The 26,291-nt window shown below is 34.6% G+C and overlaps 1 protein-coding gene across 3 annotated transcripts in view; it reads left to right on the forward strand.

Moving 5' to 3' along the window:
* The window catches only part of ODR4 (odr-4 GPCR localization factor homolog), a 40,592-nt gene extending 15,278 nt beyond the window's left edge, over nt 1-25,314 (forward strand). For 2 of the 3 annotated variants that reach the window (XM_047754002.1, XM_047754001.1), the window contains exons 9-14: nt 690-758; nt 4,637-4,765; nt 5,793-5,883; nt 11,087-11,272; nt 21,961-22,071; nt 23,397-25,314. In XM_047754002.1, the coding sequence (XP_047609958.1) occupies nt 690-758; nt 4,637-4,765; nt 5,793-5,883; nt 11,087-11,272; nt 21,961-22,071; nt 23,397-23,464 (654 nt within the window). In that variant the 3' untranslated portion in view covers nt 23,465-25,314. The remainder of the gene's footprint in view (nt 1-689; nt 759-4,636; nt 4,766-5,792; nt 5,884-11,086; nt 11,273-21,960; nt 22,072-23,396) is intronic. The other variant, XM_047754003.1, reaches the window with a different exon arrangement.
* Nucleotides 25,315-26,291: the final 977 nt, after the last annotated feature.

Here is a 26,291-nt window from a genome sequence, read left to right on the forward strand (position 1 = left end):
AATAAAAAAATAAGGCGTTCCTGTTGTGGTGCAATGGAAATGAATCCAGTTAGGAACCATGATGTTGCGGGTTCGATCCCTGGCCTCGCTCAATGGGTTAAGGATCCGGCGTTGCCGTTAGCTGTGGTGTAGGTCGCATATGCGGCTTGGATCCTGTATTGCTGTGGCTGTGGTGTAGGCGGCAGCTGTAACTCCATTGGGACCCCTAGCCTGGGAACCTCTATATGTCCTGGGTGCAGCCCTAAAGAAACAAAAACAAAAACAAAAAAAAACAAAAATCAAGTAGTAAATGTATCAGACTTTGTGGACCACTTGTTCTGTGTTGCAGCTATTCAGCTTTGCATTGTAACATGAAAGTAGCCATAGATGATATGTAAATGAATGATCTTGGTTGTGTTCCAGTAAAATTATATTCACAATAGTTGGTGGTCTGGATTTGACCCATAGGCCATAGTTTGCCAATCCTTGCTTTAGAGGAGTAAAGTAGGAATTTATGATTTTTAAGAGGGCACATTTGATTGATACAGAATACGCCAAGTAGCACGTCTGTAACAAAAAACTAAGATAAAAAAATAACAATACTTTTTTTCCCTTTAAGTTACTTAGTATGTGTTGGATAGTTCCTAAATTATCTTTTTTGTTCCACTCCAATCTCACAATACAGCTTTTTAATTTTTGTTTTATTTCAGAAAAAATCTTCTAGAGGAAATACTCAAGCAACTAATCATTCTTTTGATGTCAGAGTGCTCACACAGTTGGTAAATATTTTAAAATACTACTTAGCTAAAATTTAGTATTAGAATAAGCTTAAGGTAATTGTTTCTGTTTTAATGTTTATGATCAAAACGTCAAAGAATTTTAGAGATATAAAGTACTAAAAAATGTTCAGTTCTAAGAAAGTTATTCACAGGAAACATTATTTTAATAAAATCTCTGAGTCTTTTGCCTCAAGGCTATTAAAATTGGAACATCAAATAAACAGCATTAACATCAAGTAAATAGTATACACACACAGACATATATACATAAATACGTGTGTGTGTGTGTGATATTTGGGGTTGTAAGTTTTATGAGCAAAGTTGCAGTTCTTAACTAAAGGTGAATGCACAGATAAGCCAAGAGTTGTACTTAATTTGTAGTAGATTTTTACCTCTGATTTGATTAAAATCACACAGTATTAGCAAATTTTATATTTTTATATAGTTATTTTAAATTATGTATCTCTTTATAAATTTAGGTTGGGTAATTATTTCTAAAAGTATGCATACTTTTAATTTTAATCCTGCCTTAAATCAACCTAGACGTCAGACAGGGTATAAAGTACCTCCATGTTTTTAGAAAACTTTTTACTTCAAGATTAAGCTGAAAATGTTGAAACAGGGAATAAATGGACTTAACAATTTGTCCTATGGGGATGCTTTAATTTCTTCTCTTCCTTTTCTGTGTTTAGCAAGAGAGCATTACTAAATTGTCATTGGATTTATGCCATTAAACATTTCTCAGTTTCTCTTCTCAATACTTTAAAAGTATTTTTAGTTTTCAGTTTTCTTTCTTTTTGATTTTGGAAGTGTTCTTTGTTTTAAGGGTGTTCCTCTACCTATATGCTTTTTATTAGCTATGCTTATGTGACCTCTTGGTTTATTAAACAGTTCAGTTAAAATTACTTTAGTTATAAAATTGCAGTTAGAAGATGGAGAGGAGTTCCTGTTGTGGCTCAGTGCATTATGAACCTGACTAGCGGCCATGAGGATGTGGGTTCGATCCCTGACCTTGCTCACTGGGTTAAGGATCTGGCGTTGCTGGGAGCTGTGGTGTAGATCACAGATGCTGCTCTGATTGCACATTGCTGTGGCTGTGACGTAGGCCTGCAGCTGCAGCTCTGGATGCAACCCCTAGCCTGGGAACTTCTATATGCTGCAAGTGTGGCCCCAAAAACCAAAAAAAAAAAAAAATCCAGAATGTGGGAATATAGAGAAAAAAGTTGAAGATAATATGAGGTAATTTATTATAATATTTAATAGTATATGGTATGATATATTTAGTAAATCATACCACTGGTCAGCCAGCTAGAAACTTTAAAATGACCAGTATATAATAAGTCAGTTCTTGATGCCACTTTCCTCCCACCCACCTTCCACATCTAGTTGATTCCTTCTTTGCAGTCTAGCTCACCTTTTGCTGTCCTTGCAGTCCCAGTGCCCTTAGCCTTACAACATACTTATTTTACCTAGATTATTGCAGTTAACTCTTTTTTTTTTTTGTCTTTTGTCCTTTTAGGGCTGCACCCGTGGAATATGGACGTTCCCAGGCTAGGGGTCTAATTGGAGCTGTAGCTGCCGGCCTACGCCACAGCCACAGCAACGCCAGATCGGAGCCACAGCTGCAACCTACACCACAGCCCATGGCAACGCTGGATCCTTAACCTGTTGATCAAGGCCAGGGATTGAACCCGCAACCTCATGGTTTCTTGTCAGATTCGTTTCTCTTGCGCCATGACGGGAACTCCAGCAGTTAACTCTTAAGTGGTCTCTAGCTTATCATTCTTGTCTGGAGTGATTCATTGTACAAAATCCTGATATCTTTGTTTGTATATGTCTTGGAGTACCATCCATATTTCCTGATATATCCTGCATATTACCTCAGAGTATCCTTTCTGAATCACATTTGGCATTCATTCACTATTTATTTACTTGTTTCTTTTTCAGTTAGTATTTATTTAATGTATCTAAGGGTCTACACTGATTTTGTTACTCTCTTTGCTTAAAACTCCATAATTGCTCTACATTGTCAAGTTCGAAAAGGAATTCAAGGTTTTTCATAGCCTCAGCATGCCTTTTCATTATTTTCTAACTTACTATTCCAGAGGTATGTTTTCTATGCTTTTAGAATTCTGTGCATTTCCTGGGCCATGTATCATACCAGTGCCAGTTTTTTCCTCTGTGATCTGGATTGCCAAACTCGTGTCTGTACATTAATATCTAATACAACTGTTACCATTTTGGTAACGTTTCTTTTGGTTACATAACCAGAGGAATCTTGCCTTTTCCAAAACATATCAATTATCACAGAAGTTCCCTCACTTTTGAATAGGTTACATTCCCAAAATCTGTAAGCTAGTTTCTTCCTGAATCCAAAGAAACCAAGGCAAGTTGACATTTATAGAACCCAGATTGATTTCCATTAAAAAGGAGTGAATCAGTCCTTTTATCCTTAAAACTCTTTTCCTTCGTGGGTATGTGGCTATGTGTGTGTGGGTGTGTATAGTCTTTTATATATAGTTTAGTCCATTTTGGAAAATGTTTTAATTTATAGATATATAATGTATATGCTGTAAGTTTGTTAGGTAATATATATTATAAATTAGGTGTTAAATATGTAAAATAGTTTTCTGCAGTGAAGTTCTGTTTAGTGGACGAAGGAGGGACATTACCCCGCCTCCTTTTCTTGATATATCAGAGATCTCTACAGGTATCTTGGGAGGCTTATTCCAAATAGAGTATCAGCATTGTCATCCTGTTGCTTGGTTTGATGATAGATGTTTTTGAATGGTCCTGGAACCTTTTGGATTCTTCGGTCTGTGACAGAGTTTTTTACCAACAAGACCTTGACTGTGTTTGAGTTTAAATTATCTAAAAAAAAAAATCTAGCCTTTGCCTGAGTTACGTTAGACATTGACTAGTCATGCCTTTTCAGTAGCTACATATTCAAGCCTTTCGATTTCTTCACCACTTGTCCCCATCATTTCCTGATTGTAATTGCATAAACACATCATTAGTTAGCATTGGTCACAGGTTACATGATTTGTTTTCGTTCCTCAGAATTAAACCTACTGTTAAATTATTTATTTCAGGTGCACTTAGAACATATATTTTTACCATGTCCATATTTTTAAAATCATGATTTTTGTTTCCATTGTGATTTTATAAGCCTCTACTAGTATACTCTCATGGTTTTGGTGCTCTTCGTGTTTTGACAACTAATTATTGAAATAATAAGTTTAAAATATCTGTGAAATAGCCCAAAACCAAGCATAAACACTCAGATTAAATAAGAATAGGTCTGTGAGAGGAGCATGTCGATCACTGATATCATTTTCTGGTGACAGACATAGTTGACTTGTTTTTTTTCTGCTGTAGGGCATGTAAGTTTCCTTTTAGTCTGTGAAAGGTATGAGTTGAAAGTGTATAAATAAATGAGTGCCTAGATTGCTTGTAATTTTGCCATATCACACCCTGCTTTGTATTCCTTATTTTTGTGCAAATCTTGCATTGCATACTTTCTGTTTCTCACTAGATCATGTCTTCTTTTCATCTTAACAGTACTTATCTGAGTAATCTGCAAATAATATATGTTTAGTGAACATATTGAATGAATATTGGTACATTAGGTGGTTACGTTAATAAAAAATTTAGATGTACAGTTTAATTTCAGATTTCATTCAAAATATGCAGAAAATAATACATAACTTAAAAGGAGAAATATTAAAGCCTTAAAAAAATTCATGGGGAGTATTCTCAAACACTTGGTTTGGTTAAACATTCCTTCTCGCTTTATGAAATGACTTATATAATGTTTAAATGTGTCATGTGGTGAATGATCATTGGCTATTAGGACTTAAACTGATTTTATCTTTTAGGTTCTGAATTCAGACCACAGATCCACAGCCACAGTCCAGATCTGCAGTGGCTCTGTAAACCTTAAGGGTGCTGTGAAGTGCAGAGCTTATGTTCATAGTAATAAACCCAAGGTTAAGGATGCTGTACAGGTACAAAAAGAGTAACCGGTATATGAAAAACAGAAACATATTAAGATAATGATTCAAAAATTCTAAAATTTTACCTTTTTTCAATCTCAGATTTCATAATTTTGATTTTAACTAATAAAGGTCCAATCTGTTAAGCAGTCCAGATATACCAGGTAATTGGTCCCAAGATTTTCATATGTAGAATGTCTATTTTATACTTTTTTAAAGTGATGTTTCTGTAAGTTTATTAAGTGTTCCACAGTTGTGAAATTAATACATTTGAAATCATATCTTCTGAGGGAAATTGAATGTTTTAAGTAAAATGGAAAGGTATTCATAGGAAGAATTATTAGGTAACATTCTATAATCTCTATAATTCAGAAATTTAAAAAATTATGACTGGCACTTTTATCATTGTTACATGTTTTCTAATTGAAGCACTAGCATCATTTGTTCAGATGCAAAATTTCATTTATTTGGTTTAAGTTTACTATTTAGATGAAGTATAGGTAAATTTGCTGTTTAACTCTTAATATGTTGATAAGCATATTAAATGGACATTAGAAATGGAATAATGTACTAGTTATTTTAGTGGACATGGTTATATAGAGAAGCCAATTATGTTGGGGGGTTTTTGGTAATAAAATAATGCAAATTTAAAATAATGGATTTGAAAAAAAAAATAATGTATTGGAAAAGAAAAAAAAAAGAAAAAAAAGAAATAAAGTAATGGATTTTGGAGTTCCCTTCATGGCTCAGTGGTTAATGAACCCGACTAGGAACTAAGGATGTGAGTTCGATCCCTGGCCTCTCTCAGTGGGTTAAAGATCTGGCTTTGCTGTGAGCTGTGGTGTAGGTTGCAGATTTGGCTTGGACCCCATGTTACTGTGGCTGTAGCATAGGCCGGCAGCTATAGCTCTGATTCGACCCATAGGCTGGGAACTTCCACGTGCCGCAGGTACGGCATTAAAAAGCAAAAAAATAAATAAATAAATACATGAAGTAATGGATTTTATTTCTTACTGTGGTTTATTTTGTTTTTCCATAGGCCATGAAGAGAGATATATTGAATACAGTTGCTGATCGTTGTGAAATACTATTTGAGGATCTGGTTTTGAATGAAATTCCAGAAAAAAAAGTTATGAGTATAAAATAAAGTACTTTTTTTGCATGTATTCAATTGCTATGTTAGGATGTCAAGATATAATAGATAATATCATATTTTTAACTGCATATATCTATTTTTTGTAATAGTATGTTATTTACTTTTATTACCAGATGAAAAATTTCATTTATCTTATAGTAACAAATCTGTCAACATTTGATAATGTCAAGGAGGATTTTTTTTTTTTTTGTCTTTTTACCATTTCTTGGGCCGCTCCTGCGGCATATGGAGGTTCCCAGGCTAGGGGTCTAATCGGAGCTGTAGCTGCCAGCCTACACCAGAGCCACAGCAACGCGGGATCTGAGCCGCGTCTGCAACCTACACCACAGCTCACGGCAACGCTGGATCCTTAACCCACTGAGCAAGGGCAGGGATGGAACCCGCAACCTCATGGTTCCTAGTCAGATTCGTTAACCACTGCGCCACGACGGAAACTCCAAGGAGGATTTTTTTAAAAAATTATGTAAATTTTTGCCAGAACTGTGTTAACATTTTAAAGCTATTATTTTTAAATTAGTGTCAATGAGGGTTTTTCAAGAATTTATTCATAGTCAAAATTTATTAGTGTTATATATAATAGAGTCTTTAATAGATACATATGCTATTGATCTCTCTTATTCTTTCCAAATTGTGTGTATTAGTTTAAATACCTCTCTTTTCTAAGGCTACACCTGCAGCATATGGAGGTTCCCAAACTAGGGGTCCAGTCGGAGCTGTAGCTGCCAGCCTGTGCCAGAGCCACAGCAGCATGGGATCTGAGCCGCGTCTGTGACCTATACCACAGCTCATGGCAACACCGGATCCTTAACCCACTAAGCGAGGCCAGGCAGGGATCGGACCCATAACCTGATGGTTCCTGGTCGGATTTGTTAACCACTGAGCCACAACAGGAACTCCTAGTTTATATGCTTCTCATAACAGGCTTTATTAGATTTAAAAAATGCTCAATTCTGGTGTCTTAACCTTTTGTAACTATTCCATCTTTTGAGAAACGTGAGCAATTTATTTCTTATCAGTAATTTGTATTAAAAAACATTTTTTTACTCAGAAAAGGAAATTATAATATTGAGTATGCTTTTTGAAGTTGCACTTTTAGTTACACTTTTATATCTGCCTTTCTGCTATTCAGTTGAATGTGTACATAATTGAAACATTAGTATTAACTTTTTTTTTTTTTTAAGGAGAAAGGATGGTCTTTTCATTTATTTATTTATTTATTTTTGTCTTTTTGCTATTTCTTGGGCCGCTCCCACGGCATATGGAGGTTCCCAGGCTAGGGGTCGAATCAGAGCTGTAGCTGCCAGCCTACACCAGAGCCACAGCAACGCGGGATCTGAGCCGCGTCTGCAACCTACACCACAGCTCACGACAACGCCGGATCGTTAACCCACTGAGCAAGGGCAGGGACCAAACCCGCAACCTCATGGTTCCCAGTCGGATTCATCAACCACTGCACCACCACGGGAACTCCAGTATTAACTTTTTAAGGGTATATGTTTGTTTTTATGAAAAAGCATTGCTTACCTATCTAAAATAACTTCTGATATTCTTTGTATGATAAATACTTGACATTTGTCCTTCATGTACTTCGCAAATTACCCTGAAGTTTTATCCACTAATAATGTAGTTTTGCTGAGACATGAATTTGAATTTTACATGCAGCAATTGGATTTAGATTTTTGTTCTGAGACCTTCATAAAACCTGGTCACTTAGCTACCCATTCAGTCTAGACATCTCATTGTGTGGCTTGTTTTTGCTTCTTGATAACTCTTATGTTGTTAAACATTATTTTACCTTCTGAGTTAATAGTACGTATTATAACTGAGCTGTGGATTTTAGGATTTTCAGACATGGAGATGTAACCACCATTAATGCCAAAGATCTCCGTTATCATACACATTAGTTAAATATTCTATTCCATCACAAATACTTCATAAAAATAGTATCATATGACTGTTCTGGTATTCTTTTGTATTAAGTGAGTTTGGAATTTAGAAATTTTTGCTGATGTACAATCAGTAAAATTAATTACTTCTAATAGCAGTTAAATTTGATATATTAGAAGTTAATGTTACCATCTAACATTTTTGTGATGTGAAAAAATGTTTTCACTGTAAATTGAGTGGCCCTTGAGGCTGTGGGAAAAGAGAAAATAGGCAATGTAGTTTGGTGGAAAGACTGAAAATTCTTGGGTTCTGGGTTTACTCTATCACTAGTGGATTAACTGCAGGCAAATGATTCAATCTATCTAAGCATCCATTGTCTTATATGAAAAACAAGGGATTGTAGCAGCTGTTTTTTGAGCCTGTGAGATTAAATAGGATATTGTTTTAATGCCTGTAGTACAAGTTGGTAAGCCAAGACCTCATTAAGTGTAGTTGCTATTATGTTGGAGGTAATGAAGGAGGAGAATTACTTGATGGCTGTCTTTAAACGTTCTTAAATTTTTGTGAAGTGTAGCCTTATATTTCAAAAGGAAATCAGGTATAAAGCTTCAGTAAGAGGATAATTATTCCAGCAACATGTTAGATCTCAAAATCTTAAGATAAAAAATATATTGCAAGTATAGTAGGAAAAACATGTAAATTTTGAAGTTGTGTGTGTATACACCAAATTGTTAGATCTTAGATTTAGTCCACATTTTACTTAGCTTATCTTTCTTATGTACTGGTAAGATCTTATAGATTTGTAATGTGGTAAAATCTAAAATGTGTGCCAGGAATTTGACCTGAACTGAATATTTTTTGCATGTATATGGAAGTCTGCAAAGGACACATTCATTTTGCATTCCTAATCTTTAAAATAAACATAGTTTTTAAATGCTGGCTACCCAGATGAAGGAACTTAATACTTTAATGAAATACCAGAGCTCCAGTCATTCCTTTTACTTACTGCAGTAGTCCCCTTCTCTTTCCCTTAAGGAGGATTCCAGACCTTCTTCATTATTCTCTATCGGCCTGGATTCGGTCCTGCCCAGCTTACTCTCAGTAGATGACATACTCATTGTGAATATTGACATCATCAATGGCGAGCCTCTCCTTCCATTTCTACGTCCTCATCCTTCTCTACGCCCTGTCCTCTCAGAACATTTGTGTGCCTCTTTGCCTGCAGTCACGGTTCCACTCTCTGGATGACACGTCTCACCCCTTCATGCAAATGTCTATCTGTCCTTTAGGAATCAGCTCAGATATCATCTGTTCTGCAAAACTTTGTTGTAACACTCCAGTATGAGTTAGGATTCCATAGTTAGCAAAAACTCAGTTCTCATCATATTGGCTTAAGTTTAAATTTTCTTCCCTCTGTTTTGAACTTATTTAAATAATGTTGAATTAAATGCTGTGGGAATATGCCAAAAGGATTCTGTTTTTAGAATACTTTTGGAGATCAACTTTTTTTTTTTTAAAGATCTAACCTTCCATTTTTAAACCACAGACCAACTAGAAAACTTGGTCTTATTTAGATTCTAAATGGTTAATTTAACTTTTAATTAGAAAATAAGTGCTTTTCTTTTTTAATGTGTAATTTAAGTTCATTGCAACCACTTTTCTAACATTTGACTTTGCAAGCACATATGTCTTTTTCAGGCAAACCTAGAATCAATACAGTTTGAAATAGTTGTAAAATTTTACATGCCAATTATGCATATACATTACAGCCATCTTTGAAAGTCTTGAACTTAATCTATTTTAAGAAACTGTGGCCCAAAATAAAATAATAAGGACCTCATATCAATGTGTGGACAGTTTACATGCTATAGTACAAATTGCAGTAAGATAATTTTACAACTAGGAGGCAGTCTGGTCAAAGAGTAAAATTCTACCAGTTCTCGTATGAAAATAATATAATCAGAATCTGGCAAGAATACATAATTTAAGTCGTGGCATTTCCTGTGACACTTAAGGCATTCTTTATCACCTTCTATTTGTAGTTTTATAAAGCTACTACTCTTTTCTTGACAAGGAAATGTAGGTTACTGTTAAAGTGAGCCCTAGTTTTCTACTAGATCTGTGCTTTGGCAGCTTTTTAAATCATATCCATTGCTGAAAGAAATAATTCTTTACACAAAATCTGTCTTTGTTGGTATTTCATCAAGTCATGGTGATGAGCCAAGCAATAATTAAGTGTTTATGTGGGCCTACACTAAACACAGGGATTATGTTAGAAATTGAGGGAAATGTGAATATTGAAAGATGAATGAAATATTCATTATTTACTTAGGTCCAGATTATTTTTTCTAAAAATGATTTAAGGCTATATTTTTAAAAAGGCATTACAAGTTATCTAGGTAAAATAAGTATTAACAATGAGAATCAGGCAAAGGGAAAATGAAGAAAGGAAGCAAGATGGAGTTGGATGTGAGAATTGTACAGAAAACAATTCTCACATCCTTGATGTCCTACAGATGTTTAATATAGGAAGCTACATCATGTAAGATGAGGTCAGTGATGAGATTAGTATAGAAATGAATGCTGTCATGTCCTTTACACTTAGTGTGGGTGAGCCATTAATTTGGCTCTAAACTTGCATGAGGAAGGGAAAATTTTTCAGAAAATTCTGTAAGGTTAAAGCAAACAAAAACAACAATTTCCAAAATCAGGAACAAAATTATCTCCTGGGTATTCCATCACCAGACTGGATAATATAAGAATGTGTAATCAACAACAACCTCATATTGAAGGCAGTGGTGAGTTTACATATGAGAATATTATTTTGGTCCCTTCCAGAGCCTTAAGTATTGAGGCAAAGAATTCAGTAAGCAGTTTTGTGCCAGATCAACTAGAAAATGAAAAGATGTTTTAGGTTTTATATATTTATTTATTTATTTTTTGTCTTTTTGGCCATTTCTTGGGCCGCTCCCGTGGCATATGGAGGTTCCCAGGCTAGGGGTCCAATCGGAGCTGTAGCCGCCGGCCCACGCCAGAGCCACAGCAACGCAGGATCCGAGCCGCGTCTGCAACCTACACTGCAGCTCACGGCAACGCCGGATCGTTAACCCACTGAGCAAGGCAGGGACCGAACCCGCAACCTCATGGTTCCTAGTCGGATTCGTTAACCACTGCACCACAACGGGAACTCCTATATATTTATTTTTTTTTTGGATATACTTTCATATATATATCACCGATGCCAGTGACAGGCCTAATCTAAATATTGGTATTGTTCCTTCTCCTTTTAGATTCTGAAAAAGAGTTCCACATCCTCCCTCACCGAGTTTTTGTCCCCATTCTGGGATCTGCTGTAATGTTGTGTGATTATAAATTTGGTGATGAGTCAGCTGAAGAAATAAGAGACCATTTTATAGAGATGTTAGATCATATGATTCAAATAGAAGATTTGGAAATTGCAGAGGAAGTAAACACAGGTAATTATATGAGGTTTTTAAGAACCTGATTAGATTGGCTAAGGTTACCTATGGGACATCCAGTTTAAATATCATGTCTTTAGATTTCCTTAAAACTAGTTCTGTTTGATACCTTTGGAGCATTTTAAAATGTGTTTATTTAATTTCTACACAGAACATAAACATGCAGTGTTTTTCTGGAAAATGGTACCAGAATTTAAGATACTTTACTCTTTTTAAAAATATTTTTGTTCTCTATGGCCACACCTGTGGCATATGGAAATTCCTGGGCCAAGGGTTGAATCTGTGCTGGAGCTGTAAACTACAGCACAGTTGCAGCAATGCTGGATCCTTCAACCCATTGTGCTGGGCCAGGGATCGAACCTGCACCTTCACAGCCACCCACAGATTCTTAGCCTGCAGTCAGATTCTTAGCCCGCTCTGCCACAGCAGGAACTCCCTAAATTTAAGACATTTTAGATTTTTCCAAGCCTAGCAAGTAGATCTTCAGAAAACAAGTTAAGCCTTAATTAGGTAGAAATATATAGCTTTAAGGTATTTCTTTTCTTAGAAGTTTTCTGAAATCCAGTATTATAATTATTTAGTTAAGCATCATGTCACAGAGTTTTTTAAACGTTATTAAACATGTCTATACTATTTGCCTTTACTTTCCTATCCCCTTCATATAATTGGAATATTAAGCTAAAGTGGGCGGTTCCAAAAATGAGATGAAGATTATTTTCACAGAGCGTAGAGATTTGCTATACTATGTGATTGGGTAATACATTTTTTTCCCCGGCCATCACTTTGACATTTGACCTTACATTGTAAAAGTCTTTTTTTGTTTTGCTTAGCTTTGCTTTTTTTTTTGTTTCTAATGAGAGTGGGATGTGAAAACATGTCTATAAATAAATGTGTAAGTGTATGACAATTTTTCTGAAACATTGAAAAAAGTAAAAAATAATTACTTGCAAATATTTATGGAAATATTGATTACCTATCTCTTTATCAGTCTTGAAATTTCAGATATCATAGTAGATAGTCTTTAGGTTACTTCTGAATATAAATGTTTATGAAATTCAAATATAGCCATTTTAAGTCCTTTTTCTAGTTCTAATTTTTCTTAGTTATTCTTTTGTTGCTTAACTAATTTCTAGCCCCACAAGAGTAGAGTGATTGAGTCTGTTTTCTGTGGTGAGTCATGTAAGTGTTTGGTTGGGGAATTTCACATCTGTTGGTAAAGCCTCATGTTAGTTGAAGACCACCAGGTTCCCCCCGCCCCCCAATAATTCAGGTTCTTATTTATCATGTAGAATAGTAAGTTTGCTTTAAAGGAAAAAAACAAAAAACACTAAAGCACTCTAAAGTACCAGATATTAAAGCCCAAACTGTGTTTCAGTCCCCTGAAAACTTAGCATTTCTAAAGGTGTAGCTATAGCATATTATCTAAGTGAGTAGACTGTTTGAAATGTTTGCTGCTTTCTGAAATGTTTTTCCAGATTCCTGGCTATGCTCTTTCTGCTGACCAGTTTTAGAATCATGAAGGCAGAGATTTTTGTTTGCTTATGTTCATTTCTGTCACTAGTGCCTAAGAGTAATTCTTGACCAACCTTATTGTTGATATCTTTGCTAAGTTTTATGTGGGATCATTAGAATTGACCTGGTTCATTCTCTTATAATACTGAAATCTGAATATTTAGACTCTATTCTTCCTTATTGTGAATACCAGGCTGCCTTCCTGAAACCTATACTTTCTTCAGTAAGCTAGGGCAGTAAACCAGTTGACCCTCGAACAATACAGGGGACCAGGGGCACCAGCCTCCACGTAGTTGATAATCTGTGTAAATTTTGCAGTTGGCACTCCATGTCCACAGTTCCACATCCACAGATTTAACCAGCTGTGGATTATGTAGTACTGTAGTATGTATTTATTGAAAACCTTCTGAGTTTAAGTGGACTCGTGCATTTCAAAGCCATGTTGTTCAAGTGTCAGCTGTACTATTTTATTGAGGCCATACTTTTAAGTTTAAATTGAGGGCAATTGTCATGTTCCAAATATTTCAAAGCCAGATGTTCCCATATACCTTTAACTGTTCTCATAATTCTGGTTTCTAGACCTCATTTTTTTTTTTCTTCTTACCACCTTGTTTGCCTCCCTCTAAATTAGGAATTTTTTTTTTTTTTTTTAGGGCCATACTCACAGCATATGAAAGTTCCCAGGCTAGAGGTTGAATCGGAGCTGTAGCTGCTAGCCTGTACCACAGCCACAGCAACTTGGGATCCGAGCTGAGTCTGTGACCTATAACACAGCTCATGGCAATGCTGGATCCTTGACCCACTGAGTGAGGCCAGAGATTGAACCTACATTCTCGTGGATACTGATTGAGTTCATTTCTGTTGCACCGCAATGGGAACTCCTAGATTAGGAATTTTTAACCTGGGCTTTCCAAAACCTTGGGTCATAGCTACCTATCAGGAGATCCACTAACCACTTGAATGTAATTGTGTAATTTTTTTCTAGGGAAAATTTCTGTAGCTTTCAAAGAGTAAGTAACCTAAGAAAGATTAAAAACTGTCTTTAAATATACTGTTTTGCCTTTCTTAAAATATATTACCTGGAATTGAACCTAATATCTAATTAGATTCTAATTATACCTAATATTTGCTATTATTTTTATAGAACCTACTATGTGCAGGTACTGTTTTAAGAGCCTTACAGATGCTAAATCATTTAATCCTTGCAACAATCCTATAATGATTATTATGCGATTGTTAGCTCAGTTTTCCAGATGAAAGAATTGAGGCTTAGAAAGATCAATTAAGTTTTTCAGGATTACATAGCTAGTAAAATGGGGAAAATGGAATTTAAACTTCCGCAGTTTGGTTCGGGACTCTGCTTTTTTTCAAATAATTTTGTTTTACAGCCATTCTGTGAGCCTTAAGCAGTACAGACTATAGCCCTATTACTTTTCATGATCTAGATACATATTTTAGCCTAGGCTTTTTAATTCCATCATTTAAAAATTTTTCTAACTTGAACAATGTTACATTAATCACTCATTTAATTTCATCTTATGTCAGTATAATTTCTCACTTGACTGAAGTTTTCATATTCTTTTGAATTATTTGTCACTCTTTTAGGGCTTATCACATTGCTGAATTAAGAAATGACATGGGAGTTCCCTGGTGGCCTGTCAACTATGTATTGGGCATTGTCGCTGCTATGGCTTGGGGGTTTAATCCCTGGACTAGCAACTTCCTCATGCTGTGGACATGGCCAAAAAAAAAAAAAAAAAGAATGACTAAAGGTAGCACTGTGTGCAAAACTTGCCCTTTTCACAAACTACTTTATTTCTTTTATTGTTTTTTGTCTTTTTTTTTTAGAGCCGCACCTGCAAGCAAATGGAAGTTCCCAGGCTAGAGGTCGAATCGGAGCTGTAGCTGTCGACCTGCGCCACAGCCACAGCAATGCCAGATCTGAGCCACCTCTGCTATCTACACCACAGCTCATGGCAGCGCAAGATCTTTAACCCACTGAGCAAGGCCAGGGGTTGAACCCATGCCCTCATGGATACTAGTCGGATTCATTACCACTGAGCCACAGTGGGAACTCTGCAACTTACTTTAAAAATCAGATATAAAAGAGTAAGAAGCAAGAGACTTCATTTAGACTTTTTTAAGACTACCATCTGCATTAAGAAATATTTAATCTCATTTATTTTCATGTTGTATTTTAAACATAAGCATACAAGCAGAACTAGTTTGTATTTTATTCAATACTCTTAAAATTATACTTTAAAAAGTTAATTATATTTATTAATCTCAATAACAGATTAATGTCTATTCTTTATACTGCTAAAACAGATTAAAGTAAAAATCTAAGTAGCTTCTGCCACTGTAATATGTTCTTAAGGAGGCAACTATAGCAGCCTTGCTTCACGACCTCCAAACAAAGCTAAAACCCAATAAATTAAAATCTGTATGAAATAATTTTACATTATATTTCAGCAAACATATATTGATTTTTCAGTAAGATGAGCAGCTTTTCCTTTCTTGCTCTCTGCTGTATTTCTAGCACTTTACTAAGAAGCTAGCTTTAACATATTGTTGGTACTCAGTAAATATTTGTTGATTGAACAAATTATTGATTTTCGTAGTCCTATGGTTTGGGGTCCAGGGATCAATAAGATACTGATCTTGTTTTCAAGGAGCTAAGTAGAATTTTTTTTTAACCTGCGTAGATACTTTTACATGCTCAGCCAGGCAAATTCTTCTGTTACACTTAATCGTAGTTTTGTGCTGCTTTTTTAGATTACTTGCCATACTTGTAATTATTGAACTCATCAGTTGTATGTTTAATCTTTCACATTAGACTAAGATTTTTGAGAGTTAGTATTTCTTTACCTGAGCTCCATGCCTAAAGCATTGTTATGATTGTTATTTATAAATGTTTGTTACTCACTGACATATACTGAATAGGTAGTCTTTAGGAAACTATAGCAAATTTTTTTTTTTTTTGGCTTTTTGTCTTTTTAGGCCTGCACCCATGGCATATGGAGGTTCCCAGACTAGAGGTCCAATTGGAGCTGTAGCTGCTGGCGTACGCCAGAGCCACAGCAATGCCAGATCTGAGCCACATCTGTAACCTACACCACAGCTCATGGCAATGCTGGATCCTTAACCCACTGAGTGAGGCCAGGGATCGAACCCACCACCTCATGGTTCCTAGACGGATTCGTTTCTGCTGCGCCATGACGGGAACTCCTATAGCCCATTTTTTAAATATTTACTTTATGCTTGAAAAATTATAAGCTTATGCCTAGCCAGACATAACGTTTTTAAGGTTTGTGTAGTGTAGCACTGGGAGTTGGATTTTGGACACGAGTCTGCCTTCTCTCCAGGTTGCTAGCCTCTTGAATAAAGCAATTTTTCTTTTCCAAACAAAAAAAAATTGTAGCACATATATTTTTGCCACATAATTAATTCTAGTTTATAGCATTTAGTATATCTATTTATCATAAATTTTGTTAAGCATTTGCTCTGTTTAAGGTAGTGTTATAACATTGCAAATCAATGTCCAGATTCCTTTTCTCAAGAAGCCTGTAATATTATTTTGGAGATGGAATTGTACACATTATTAATTATGCCAAGTATGTAGTGAAGTCCTAAGAGTAACTAAGAACTTAAGATTAATGGGTCGCCAGTGACTTGGTTAATAATTCATTCAGAAAAAATATTTTGATGGTATGTTAGCAATAACCTATAATCTCTAGTAACAAAGGTTTGACATTATTATTTTAAATTTTAGTAAATTCATTTTTCACTTTAATATTACGACTTTTATGTTTCTCTTTAACTGGAGGTGCATGCCTATTGTATAAGTTTATGCTTTATAATACATAGTAGATAATCCCAAATACATTAACAGTTACTTCATTTTGCATAGTTCTTTAAATTCTTTGAAATATTTTTACAAATAATTAAAATATCTTATTTTATTTATTTATTTTTGCTTTTTAAGGCTGCACACGTGACATATGGAAGTTCCCAGGCTATGGATCAAATGGGAACTACAGCTCACTGCACTGCCAGATCCTTAACCCACTGAGTGAGGCCAGGGATCAAACCCACATCCTCGTGGATCCTAGTCGGGTTCGTTAACCTCTGAGCCACGAAGGGAAACTCCCTGAAATATCTCATTTTAGACTTAAGATAATATATTTCTATCTGTTATTATTAGATTTAAATGTTATTCCTTAATAAATTGTTTTATCATTTATAAATATACTAAATATATTTTAAGCCTGTTTCTTAGCTTTCCTTCAGTAAGCTTTATCATTAGCATTGTTTGTATTATATTAAATATATTAGCATGAACTAGTAACTGTGAAGTATTTTTAAGTAATTTTTAGGAGTTCCCATCATGGTGCAGCAGAAACAAATCCAGCTAGGAACCATGAGGTTGTGGGTTCCGTCCCTGGCCTTGCTCAGTGGGTTAAGGATCCGGCATTGCCATGAGCTGTGGTGTAGGTCACAGACGCGACTGGGATCCAGCATTGCTATGGCTGTGGTGTAGGCCGGCAGCTGTAGCTCCATTTCATCCTGGGAACTTCCATATGCTGTGGGTATGGCCTTGAAAAGCGGAAAAAAAAAATTAAAATTTTAGGTGATGTATAAATATTAATCCATTTGTCTTGTGTAGGTTTTAATTTTCATAAGCTTTTAATATTGGCACTTAGTTGTTTGTTTTACAGTGTATCTTAAACTTATTTTCTGTCTATTTCTTTTTTTATACTGGCAGTCTAGTATTGAGATGTATTAACTGAATAGGAAGGGTTTAATATTAGCAAGAAAAAGGAAATAAAACCCTTGGAAGTTTAGGTGTATGTAATTATATGAGTGCTATGTCAAACTCATGGGTCTAGATAGTACTATATATTTTTCTAATATTATATAATATCTTGAAGATACTACTTCAGTAAGGTAGATATACTTTTAGGACTCTGCCCTATTTTCAAAACATATGGAAATCTCAACTGAATGATCTGGATTATTACAACTTGTTGTTTGCCTATTATGTATTAGAATTCTAAAGATCAGATACATAGTCCTGACTCTCAAGAAGCTCACAGTGTAGTGGAAATACAGAAATGGGTTATTCTGAAGCAGAGTTGTAAGTTCTATAATAGGGGAATGAACGGAGAATTATCAGAACATTTAGAATAGGCACTATCCCCATAAGTGATTCAGGGAAGGCTTCTTGGAACAGGTGACGTTTGAGTTCATTTTGAAGGGTGAATGCAGTAAAAGTAACTCTAAGCTTTTTAGGAATTGAACACTGACATCAGCTCTGTTGTGGCCAAGAATAAGACTTGCTGGGAATTATATCAGTTTTACTTCATCAGGTTATTTGTTGAATTAATAGGAATGATTTAGCTATTTAGTAGCAAAATAACACAATATGGGATAGGGTACAAACATGAACATTTGAATATAAAAATTAAATTTTTAATAAAAATCCTGTTGTTTAAGGATTATATTCACTTTTGCATTTACTTATTTATTAATTTATTCAAAAATATTAAATGCATAATTTTACCAAGATGTTTTAGCTGAGTCCAAGTCTGTCACTTGTAACTATGTAACCTTAAATAAGTACCTTCTGAACCCCCATGCTTCTGGGGTTGGTACTAGAGTTTAGTAACAATGTTAAGGAAAATCATTTTTAAACAAAAATAGATATTTAAAAGTAAGGTGGTATTTACTAAATTATTATAAGACTTTTAAATAATGGACCTTCTGAATTATAATGAAAAACATTAAAGTATGAAAGTCATGCTGTACAGTATGCAGAGATTTTCTTTATATTTGAAATTAAGATTTCTGTTTAAATCAAGAAAAGTGGAGTTCAAATGTTCAAATTCAAAAATTGAAATCAATTAATATATATCTAGGATTGTTAATCTTGTTAAAACTATTTGGCTTTATTTTCTAAGTATTTGATGTTATTATTTAGTCATTATTTCTCTTCTGTAATACACTTGCCAAGTAGTTGCTATGTTTAAAATGCATATTTTGCCAAGTAAGTATTTTAAAATAACATACTTTTAAATGACTTAGGGATGAAGAACAATTTGTTTGTCAAAATGACTCAGTTAAGGTGAGGGATAAATGGCTTTAAAATTTCTTAAATACATTAGTCATCTCCCAGTAGATATTAACTTAGTAATTCAGGTGTACTTTATCTGCAGTATCAGCTAAAAATTTGGAAACACACCTTTAACATCTGGTGAGACCAGTTTTTGCCAATTATGTGTTGATTTCAGAGGTGAAATTAATTTTTGTTGTTTGGTTAAACATTGATAATTTAATTATAAAGGAAAAAAATTAATGGCGAAGTAGTGGTGAAGGTGTATCTTCATGGCTCAGTAACTGATTAGTGAGACCTCATTAATTCAGGATTTCAGGATGGGGAAGAAGGCGACTAACTGAGGAGTTCAAGTCCTAACATTTCATTTTAAGCTTCTAAATAGTCCTGCCTATCAGCAGCTTGGAATGAAACTGAATATATCTACAACTTAGCTTATGTTCATCATGGCGTTTGTTTTCTTTTCTGTTGACAGTTGCTTAAGAAAAGTTGCTTTCTTTCATGATTAATTTGAGTTTTGTCTGCAGTTAAAATTACCTAGTTTTAAGGAATGGTTAAGATCTAATTTCCTATTGAATCATATGTTACTTGCATTTAAAGTTTAGATAACAAAGTATTGGTGAAATGACAGCGTCTGAGATTTGAATTAAAATTCTGTAAGACCCCTACCAAAACCAGACACAACCAAATTGTTAAAAGAATTTATCTGTCCTTGAACAATGCTCTGCTTCAGTAAAATTATCTCAAATTTGTGTCGGATATACATGATTTTGTGTGATGGATTTTAAAATGGAAATAGAGCACTGGAATGTCTTTTTTTTAATAGAAGACAATTGCTTATGCAGAGTACTTGGCCTATTAGAGCATGATCTTTACATGTAACAATTCAGTATTAAATATATAAGTAATATGTCATGACAGTAAAACCATTTTTGTGCTCTTTTTCTACAAGTACTCAAGTTAAAAGTTTCTGTAGCAAATAGGTATAATTCATGCTTTACCCATTTTGCTTTTATCCGATTTAAGTACTTTAGTGGCCCAAAGAAAAAATGTTTTAGTAGTGCTGTTTGCTAAGAGAAAAGCGAAAGTTGTGTGTGTTTTTAACATGAATAAAGTTGTACTATCTATTCAACTTTTAGACCTATGGATTAATTTAGGGGAAATTTTAAGCTTGGTCTAATGTGCTTTAGAAGTTATGGCCCCTGAGAAAACTAAAAGCTGTGGAAATATAGAAGACTAAATAATTCTGGAGAATTACTGTATTATTGTAAGAAGAATTTGTTGGCCTTCATGACTAATTTGATATGAGAATAGAAAAAAAAAACATTTTGTTATTTGTTTTTAAAGAACTTTAATCAAATGCTCAAAGATGGAGAAAAAGGAATAGTGATTCCCTTGATTCTGATGAGGTACTAAGGATTATTTCTAAAAATGACAAACTTTTCTTTGTGGGAAATTGTTGAGAAGTAGGGAAGTTTTTTTTCATTCACTTTGGTAGCATAGATAATTACTTTAGTGGATTTATGTGTCATCCTTGTGAGGACATCCTTATGCTTAGTATATTGGGATTCAAAGATGTCATAAAAGATTTGAAATACAGTCAATAAGCTATTTTACATTGAATTTAAACAGTGGTATGTACTGTCTCTCACTCTGGTTCTCTTCTCTTCTTTGTAAATAAAGAGAGCAACATGAAGCACAACTGACCCTTGAGCAACACAGGGGTTTGTGGGTGCTGACTCTCCCGCAGTCAAAAATCCATGTAAAGCTTCACAGTTAGCTCTTCATGTGGGCAGTTCTGCATCCATGGATTCAACCTGCCATGAATGTAGCATGTATTTAGTGAAAAAAAATTTATGTATAAGTAAGTGTATCCATGCAGTTCAAACCTGTGTTGTTCAAGGGTCACCTGCAGTTGCTTTCAAACATATTCCCTAGAGGAGTTCCCTGGTGGTTCAGGGGGTTAAGGATCCAGCATTTTCACTGCTATGGTTCAGGTTGCTGCTGTGACACAGGTTTGAGCTCTGGCCTAGGAACTTCCACATGCCCTGGGTGCAGCACCCAAAAAATCCCAAAATGTACTTTCCTAGAGTTGTGTGGAGCAAGACTCTGCTATCATCTCCGAGAAGGAAGGAGTCTGTCTTCAGGAGCCCTTCATCTCTGCTTCAACCAGAATAATTCTGCTTTCATCTATTTTATACAATGGGATTTTCTAACACTAGTTAAAAAAAAGAAAACCTATAGGTATGATCCCTAAGGATGTTTTCAGTTCAAACACTTTTAATCAGTGTTAAATAAATTCAGCTAGGCTAACCTACACTAGTTATTGTCAGCATAATGAAGTGTAGAATGAGAACTTGTATTTTAATCCTCATTCTTTTTGCCCATGACCCTCAAATGTGCACTTAACGTGACAGGTTTTATTTTCCTACTGTAAGTGAGATAATGTACTTACTTGCCTTAACATTGAGTTGTTTTAAGGACAAATTTATGATCACCTTTTGCTTCTATATTTCAAGTGTCAGAATAAATAATCAGCAATCTTTTTCCATATAGGTCCAAATAGTAAATATTTTAGGCTTTGCAGGGCCCGTAAGTCCTGGCCCTTGGCCTGCAGTTTGGCCCATGGGCTACAATTTCCTGAGCCCTACTTTTATTATCAATTGCCAAAACCTTCGATAAGAATGATATAATTTAATCGCAATTAAGAGTGAAGGTTATCCTGTTCTACGTACTTTGATTTTTTTGTCAGTTTATCTCTTAACCATATAGTAATCAGATTGTAATTAGTGGGAGTCATTCAGAACTGCCTCTGTGGCTCTCTGGTTTTGATCAATTATAAAAATACACATGAAGTATTTTTTTAAATGTCAGTTTAATATATATTTCCTGAAATTTAATTTGCTTACCTTTGATAAAGAGCTAATTTATTATGTTAGTTTGAAAAGTCAAGTTGAAGAAAAATGGAGCCCATTTATATTTTTTTATAATGTTCTTTGAAACTCATTTTAAAATGGTAATTATCCTCACTTTATTTAAGATTATTATTATCCTCTTGCAGCTTGTGTGAGTGCCTCTGTCAATACTGAAGCCTCATTGGATAACACAGATGATGAACAACCAAAGCAGCCAATTAAAACTACAGTAGTGTTGAAAATTCAGCAAAATATAGGTATTATATTTCTCCTAAAACACTGAAAAGATGGTATTTTGGACTTGAGTTTTCTTGTTACTTGAAAATTATTTTCATTTCATTTTGCTTTCTTAAAAAAGCTAGATAGGGATTTTCCTTGAGAGGCTCAGCATGTTAAGGATCCAGTGTTGTCCCTGCAGAGGGTAGGGTTGCTGCTGTGGCTTGGGTTCAATCCCTGGCTTAGGAATTCTACATGCTTCAGGTGCAGCCAAAAAAAAAAAAAAAGATCTAGGATACTTTTGAGTATTATGGAAAGTGATAGGCCGTAAGAGGTAGAAAAATCTGTAAATAAAGCATTGTCCCAGGTACCCTCAAAGCTGACACTTCCTATTTTTGTTGTTTTTAGAAGAAAACATGTTGAGTTTTAGGAGTCAATTATCAGGGCCACTGTTTTCCAAACTGATATTCTCAGGATTGCTGTTGTGGAAGATTTTGATCGGTGTTCCATGAAAAAGAGTCAGATTCAAGTCTGGAAATTCTAATGCACTTTAGCATTTTAAGAGCTCCAAGAAGTGTGGTAGTCACTTTAATATTTTTCATACTTAGCAAAGAACATGTAGAATGTTGTTTAATGGAATGCCAATTAGAGAAATGCTTTATAAGCATTAAGACTTTTGACTGACTTAGAATTAGAAGCCAGAAACGTTGGTTATTTTTCTTGTCACTTACTCACTAGGTAAACTTAAGTTATTTTAATTCCTAAATTCTTTGTACTTAAGTGTGTGTGTGTCTATACTACTGTGGTTGGTTTTGTTTTTGTAGTCTTTTTAACTTAACAATACTCAGGGGAAATAGTTAAAAGTTATAACCCAAGCTTAATAATTCTTAGATTTTAGTTTCTGTAGTTTTCAATGGATACATAAATGATTTTGCATTGTAATTATTGAGAACTTCTGCTCATTGGAGATGTCTTTTTGGTTTAAGCATGAGACAGTTGGAATATCAATATAAATGTTTATAGAAGCCTTTTAAAATATGTGTTAGTTTGTCTCTTAGATTGTCTCTTAGATGTGTGTGAATGTACTCGTGTATAAGAAAGACTTTTTTTTTCTTTTAAGGTTATACTAAGGTGGTGAAATATGTGATTATTAGTTCAACCTTTATAAAATACTTTTTCAACTTATTGCTATGTTTTCCTCTAAGACTTTGTTGGCTTTTAATATCTGTGTGTGTAAGTATATGTATTTATGTGTGTGTTATTGTTGTTTAGGCCATCAGTTACCTGCATTTCAAAGCCTAGGGTCAGTTAAGCCCTTCTTTTGCTCATTCCATTTCCATTTGTTTTGTGTTTGTTTTACTTTTAGGTGTGATTGCAGCATTTGCAGTTGCAGCCCTTGCTGCGGGTATCTCCTTTCATTACTTCAGTGATTAGGGTGAGGCACAAAGAGCTTCCTGATCATCCAGAGAACACTGATCAACAGTTATGAATAATAAAGATGTAAACAATCCATCTGTATTTAAGATAATAGCAGCCAGATCTGCTGCCATAATACCTATTAGGTGTGTTTCTAACTCAAATGAAATCACCAGCTGCCTTGTTTAGCCTTGCTTATATTATAGGTGGCTCAGGCTTCCAAGAATAAAGTTAGCATCTAGATGGAAGTTGCATGTAACAAATTGTTATTATCTATTTTTTTAAATGTTCAAAATGATGGTTTATTTTCATAGATTTTAGTCCTATTGATCTGAATCACATATTAATTAGGACATTGAAAATTTGAATAGTCATTGTTGACCAAGTGTCTTAGTAAGAGAACAATAGGAGAAATTCCTACAAAATGGGGCAACAACTTATTGGATAAGTTCATACTCTAGGACCTTTCTACACTTTGCTCCATAATACTGATTGAGTTTCAGTTGAGGGGTAAGAAACCTTTCCAGCGAGGTTTCAATCAGCAAGGATTGTCATAACCCATGTACTTTCTCAGGTTAGTATGTTATAACTTAATATATTGAATAACACTTTTGCTTCCAGTAATACATTTGCAGTACATAAGTACTGCAAAACAGCTTGGTCCTGAATAAAATCTACTTTTGAGTGCATTAATAGGTTCAAAGAGAGTCGCGAAAGTCCAATAACTCTGCCTCTTATTTTTTCTCCCTGACAAAATGAACACATTTTGATGTGGAAATTATGAGAACTATATTAAGCATAAGGTAGACAGTGGTTACCTGGATGACAAATAACTATTGTAGCACTGCTATATGCAATTCTCCTCAGACCATAAACAAGGAGATAAATCTGAATCTGAGATGCTCTTACATCCATGACAGTTGAAGTGGGCCTCAGCTTGTAATACCTTGGCCAGAAGCAAGATAAAAGCCAAAGATTCCCAAGATTAAGATAAAGCAATATTATTTCATGATTAAAGATCAGCAGGTGCAAGTTGAAACTAGTAGGAGAAAGAACTTGTAGAAATAAACTTTGGATTCAGTACTCCAATATCTTAGCACCAACAACATACATGAAGGATGGAACCACAGGCAGATCTGAAAAAGAAACAAATGAGACTGCTAGGTGAGAAATATGTTACTTTGCAATTAGAAAAAAAACTGTCAGACATATTGACTATAATATTAGACTCAGCCAAAGTAACAATATACAAACTGGAAGCTAGATCTAAAGAAATTATCCATGTGCAGCAAGGATAAACAAGGTGCTAGAAAATGTAAAAAGAAGTTAAGAGATAAGGAAGGTAGAATTATGAAGACCAGAAGTACCAGCAGCAGAGAACAGAGAGGTTGGAGGAGTGGCAGTATTTGAAGAGATAACAGAATTTTCTACATTTGTTGGAAATATAAGAACTCATAAATTCAGGAAGCACAACAAATCCCAAGCATATATAGATAAAAATCCTAAGCCTAAATCCAATATAACATAACTGTGAGATACCAAACTGAAGATTTTTAAAGCAATCAAAGGGGGAAAAAGAACATAAGTGAAGGCAAGACAGATACTTCAGAAGGCTTCTCAATAGCAACAGTGTATTCAAAAGATGGTGGAACAGTGCCTTCAAAATTCTGAGAAAAATAAATTATCTGCCTGGACTTTGTACAAAGCAAAACTGAAATAAAGACATGTTCAAATGAAAAACATATTTTATCATCATTGTAACTTAGTTAAAGAAAACTGCAAAAGATGATCTTCAGGAAGGTGAATGATTCCAAAAGGACGATTGGAAATTAAAGAACTAGTGGGCAAATAAATGAAAAATATGTAAATCAAAAGTATTGTTTATATAAAAAAGTGTTTATAAGAAGCAACATTGTAAATAAAACTAAATAAACATTTTATGCAACATTAATGTGGACTTTTAAAATAGAATATAATTGACAAACTGGATAATAATTTGAAAGATGGGAGGGGTGATTAAAATTAAAGTGGTCTGAAGTGTTTTATTATTCAGAAAATGGTTTAAAATACTGTTTAACTTTGAAATTATGTTAAATGTGTGTAGTAAAATTTCAAATGTAACTGCTAAAATAGGGATGATTCATTCCAATGAAAAAAGTAAAATATAGAATAGGAAGACAATAACTAGTACAAAAAAGGAGGAAGAAATCAGGGGTGGGCAGGGGACAAAATCAGTAACAAATCAAATAATAATATGACTCGGGTAAACCCAGTTAAAAACATTGATTCATTTTTTTTAAAATCAGCTATAGGCTGGATTTATTAAAGGATGAAAAAAAATACATTGGGCAAATAGCAAAAGAAAACTTGCATAGCTTTAGTGGTATCAAGTTAAAATTAGACTTTATGGGAATTTCCATAATGGCTCAGCGATAACAAACCTGACTGGTATTCATGAGGATGTGGGTTTGATCCCTGGCCTCACTCAGTGGATTAAGGATCCGGCATTGCGGTGAGCTGTGGTGTAGATTGCAGGCATGGCTCAGATTCTGCATTACTGTGGCTGTGGCATAGGCCGGCAGCTGCAGCTCTGATTCAACCCCTAGCCTACCACAGGTGCAGCCCTAAAAAAAGGCAGAAAAAAAAAAAGAAAACACAGATTTAAATAATGCGTTTAACAATACTGACTCAATGATTATTTAGAATAATCAACAATTAGAGAATATTCTTCTTAAGCATTGTGTATTGGCAAAAACTGACCATGTGTTAGGCATGAAGTAAGTCCCAATAAATTTCAAAAAATTAGTATTCAGTGAATAATCAGGAATAAGTTAGAGGTCCCTAA

This window comes from Phacochoerus africanus, chromosome 11, assembly GCF_016906955.1.
Source record: "Phacochoerus africanus isolate WHEZ1 chromosome 11, ROS_Pafr_v1, whole genome shotgun sequence".
Lineage (NCBI taxonomy): Eukaryota > Metazoa > Chordata > Mammalia > Artiodactyla > Suidae > Phacochoerus > Phacochoerus africanus.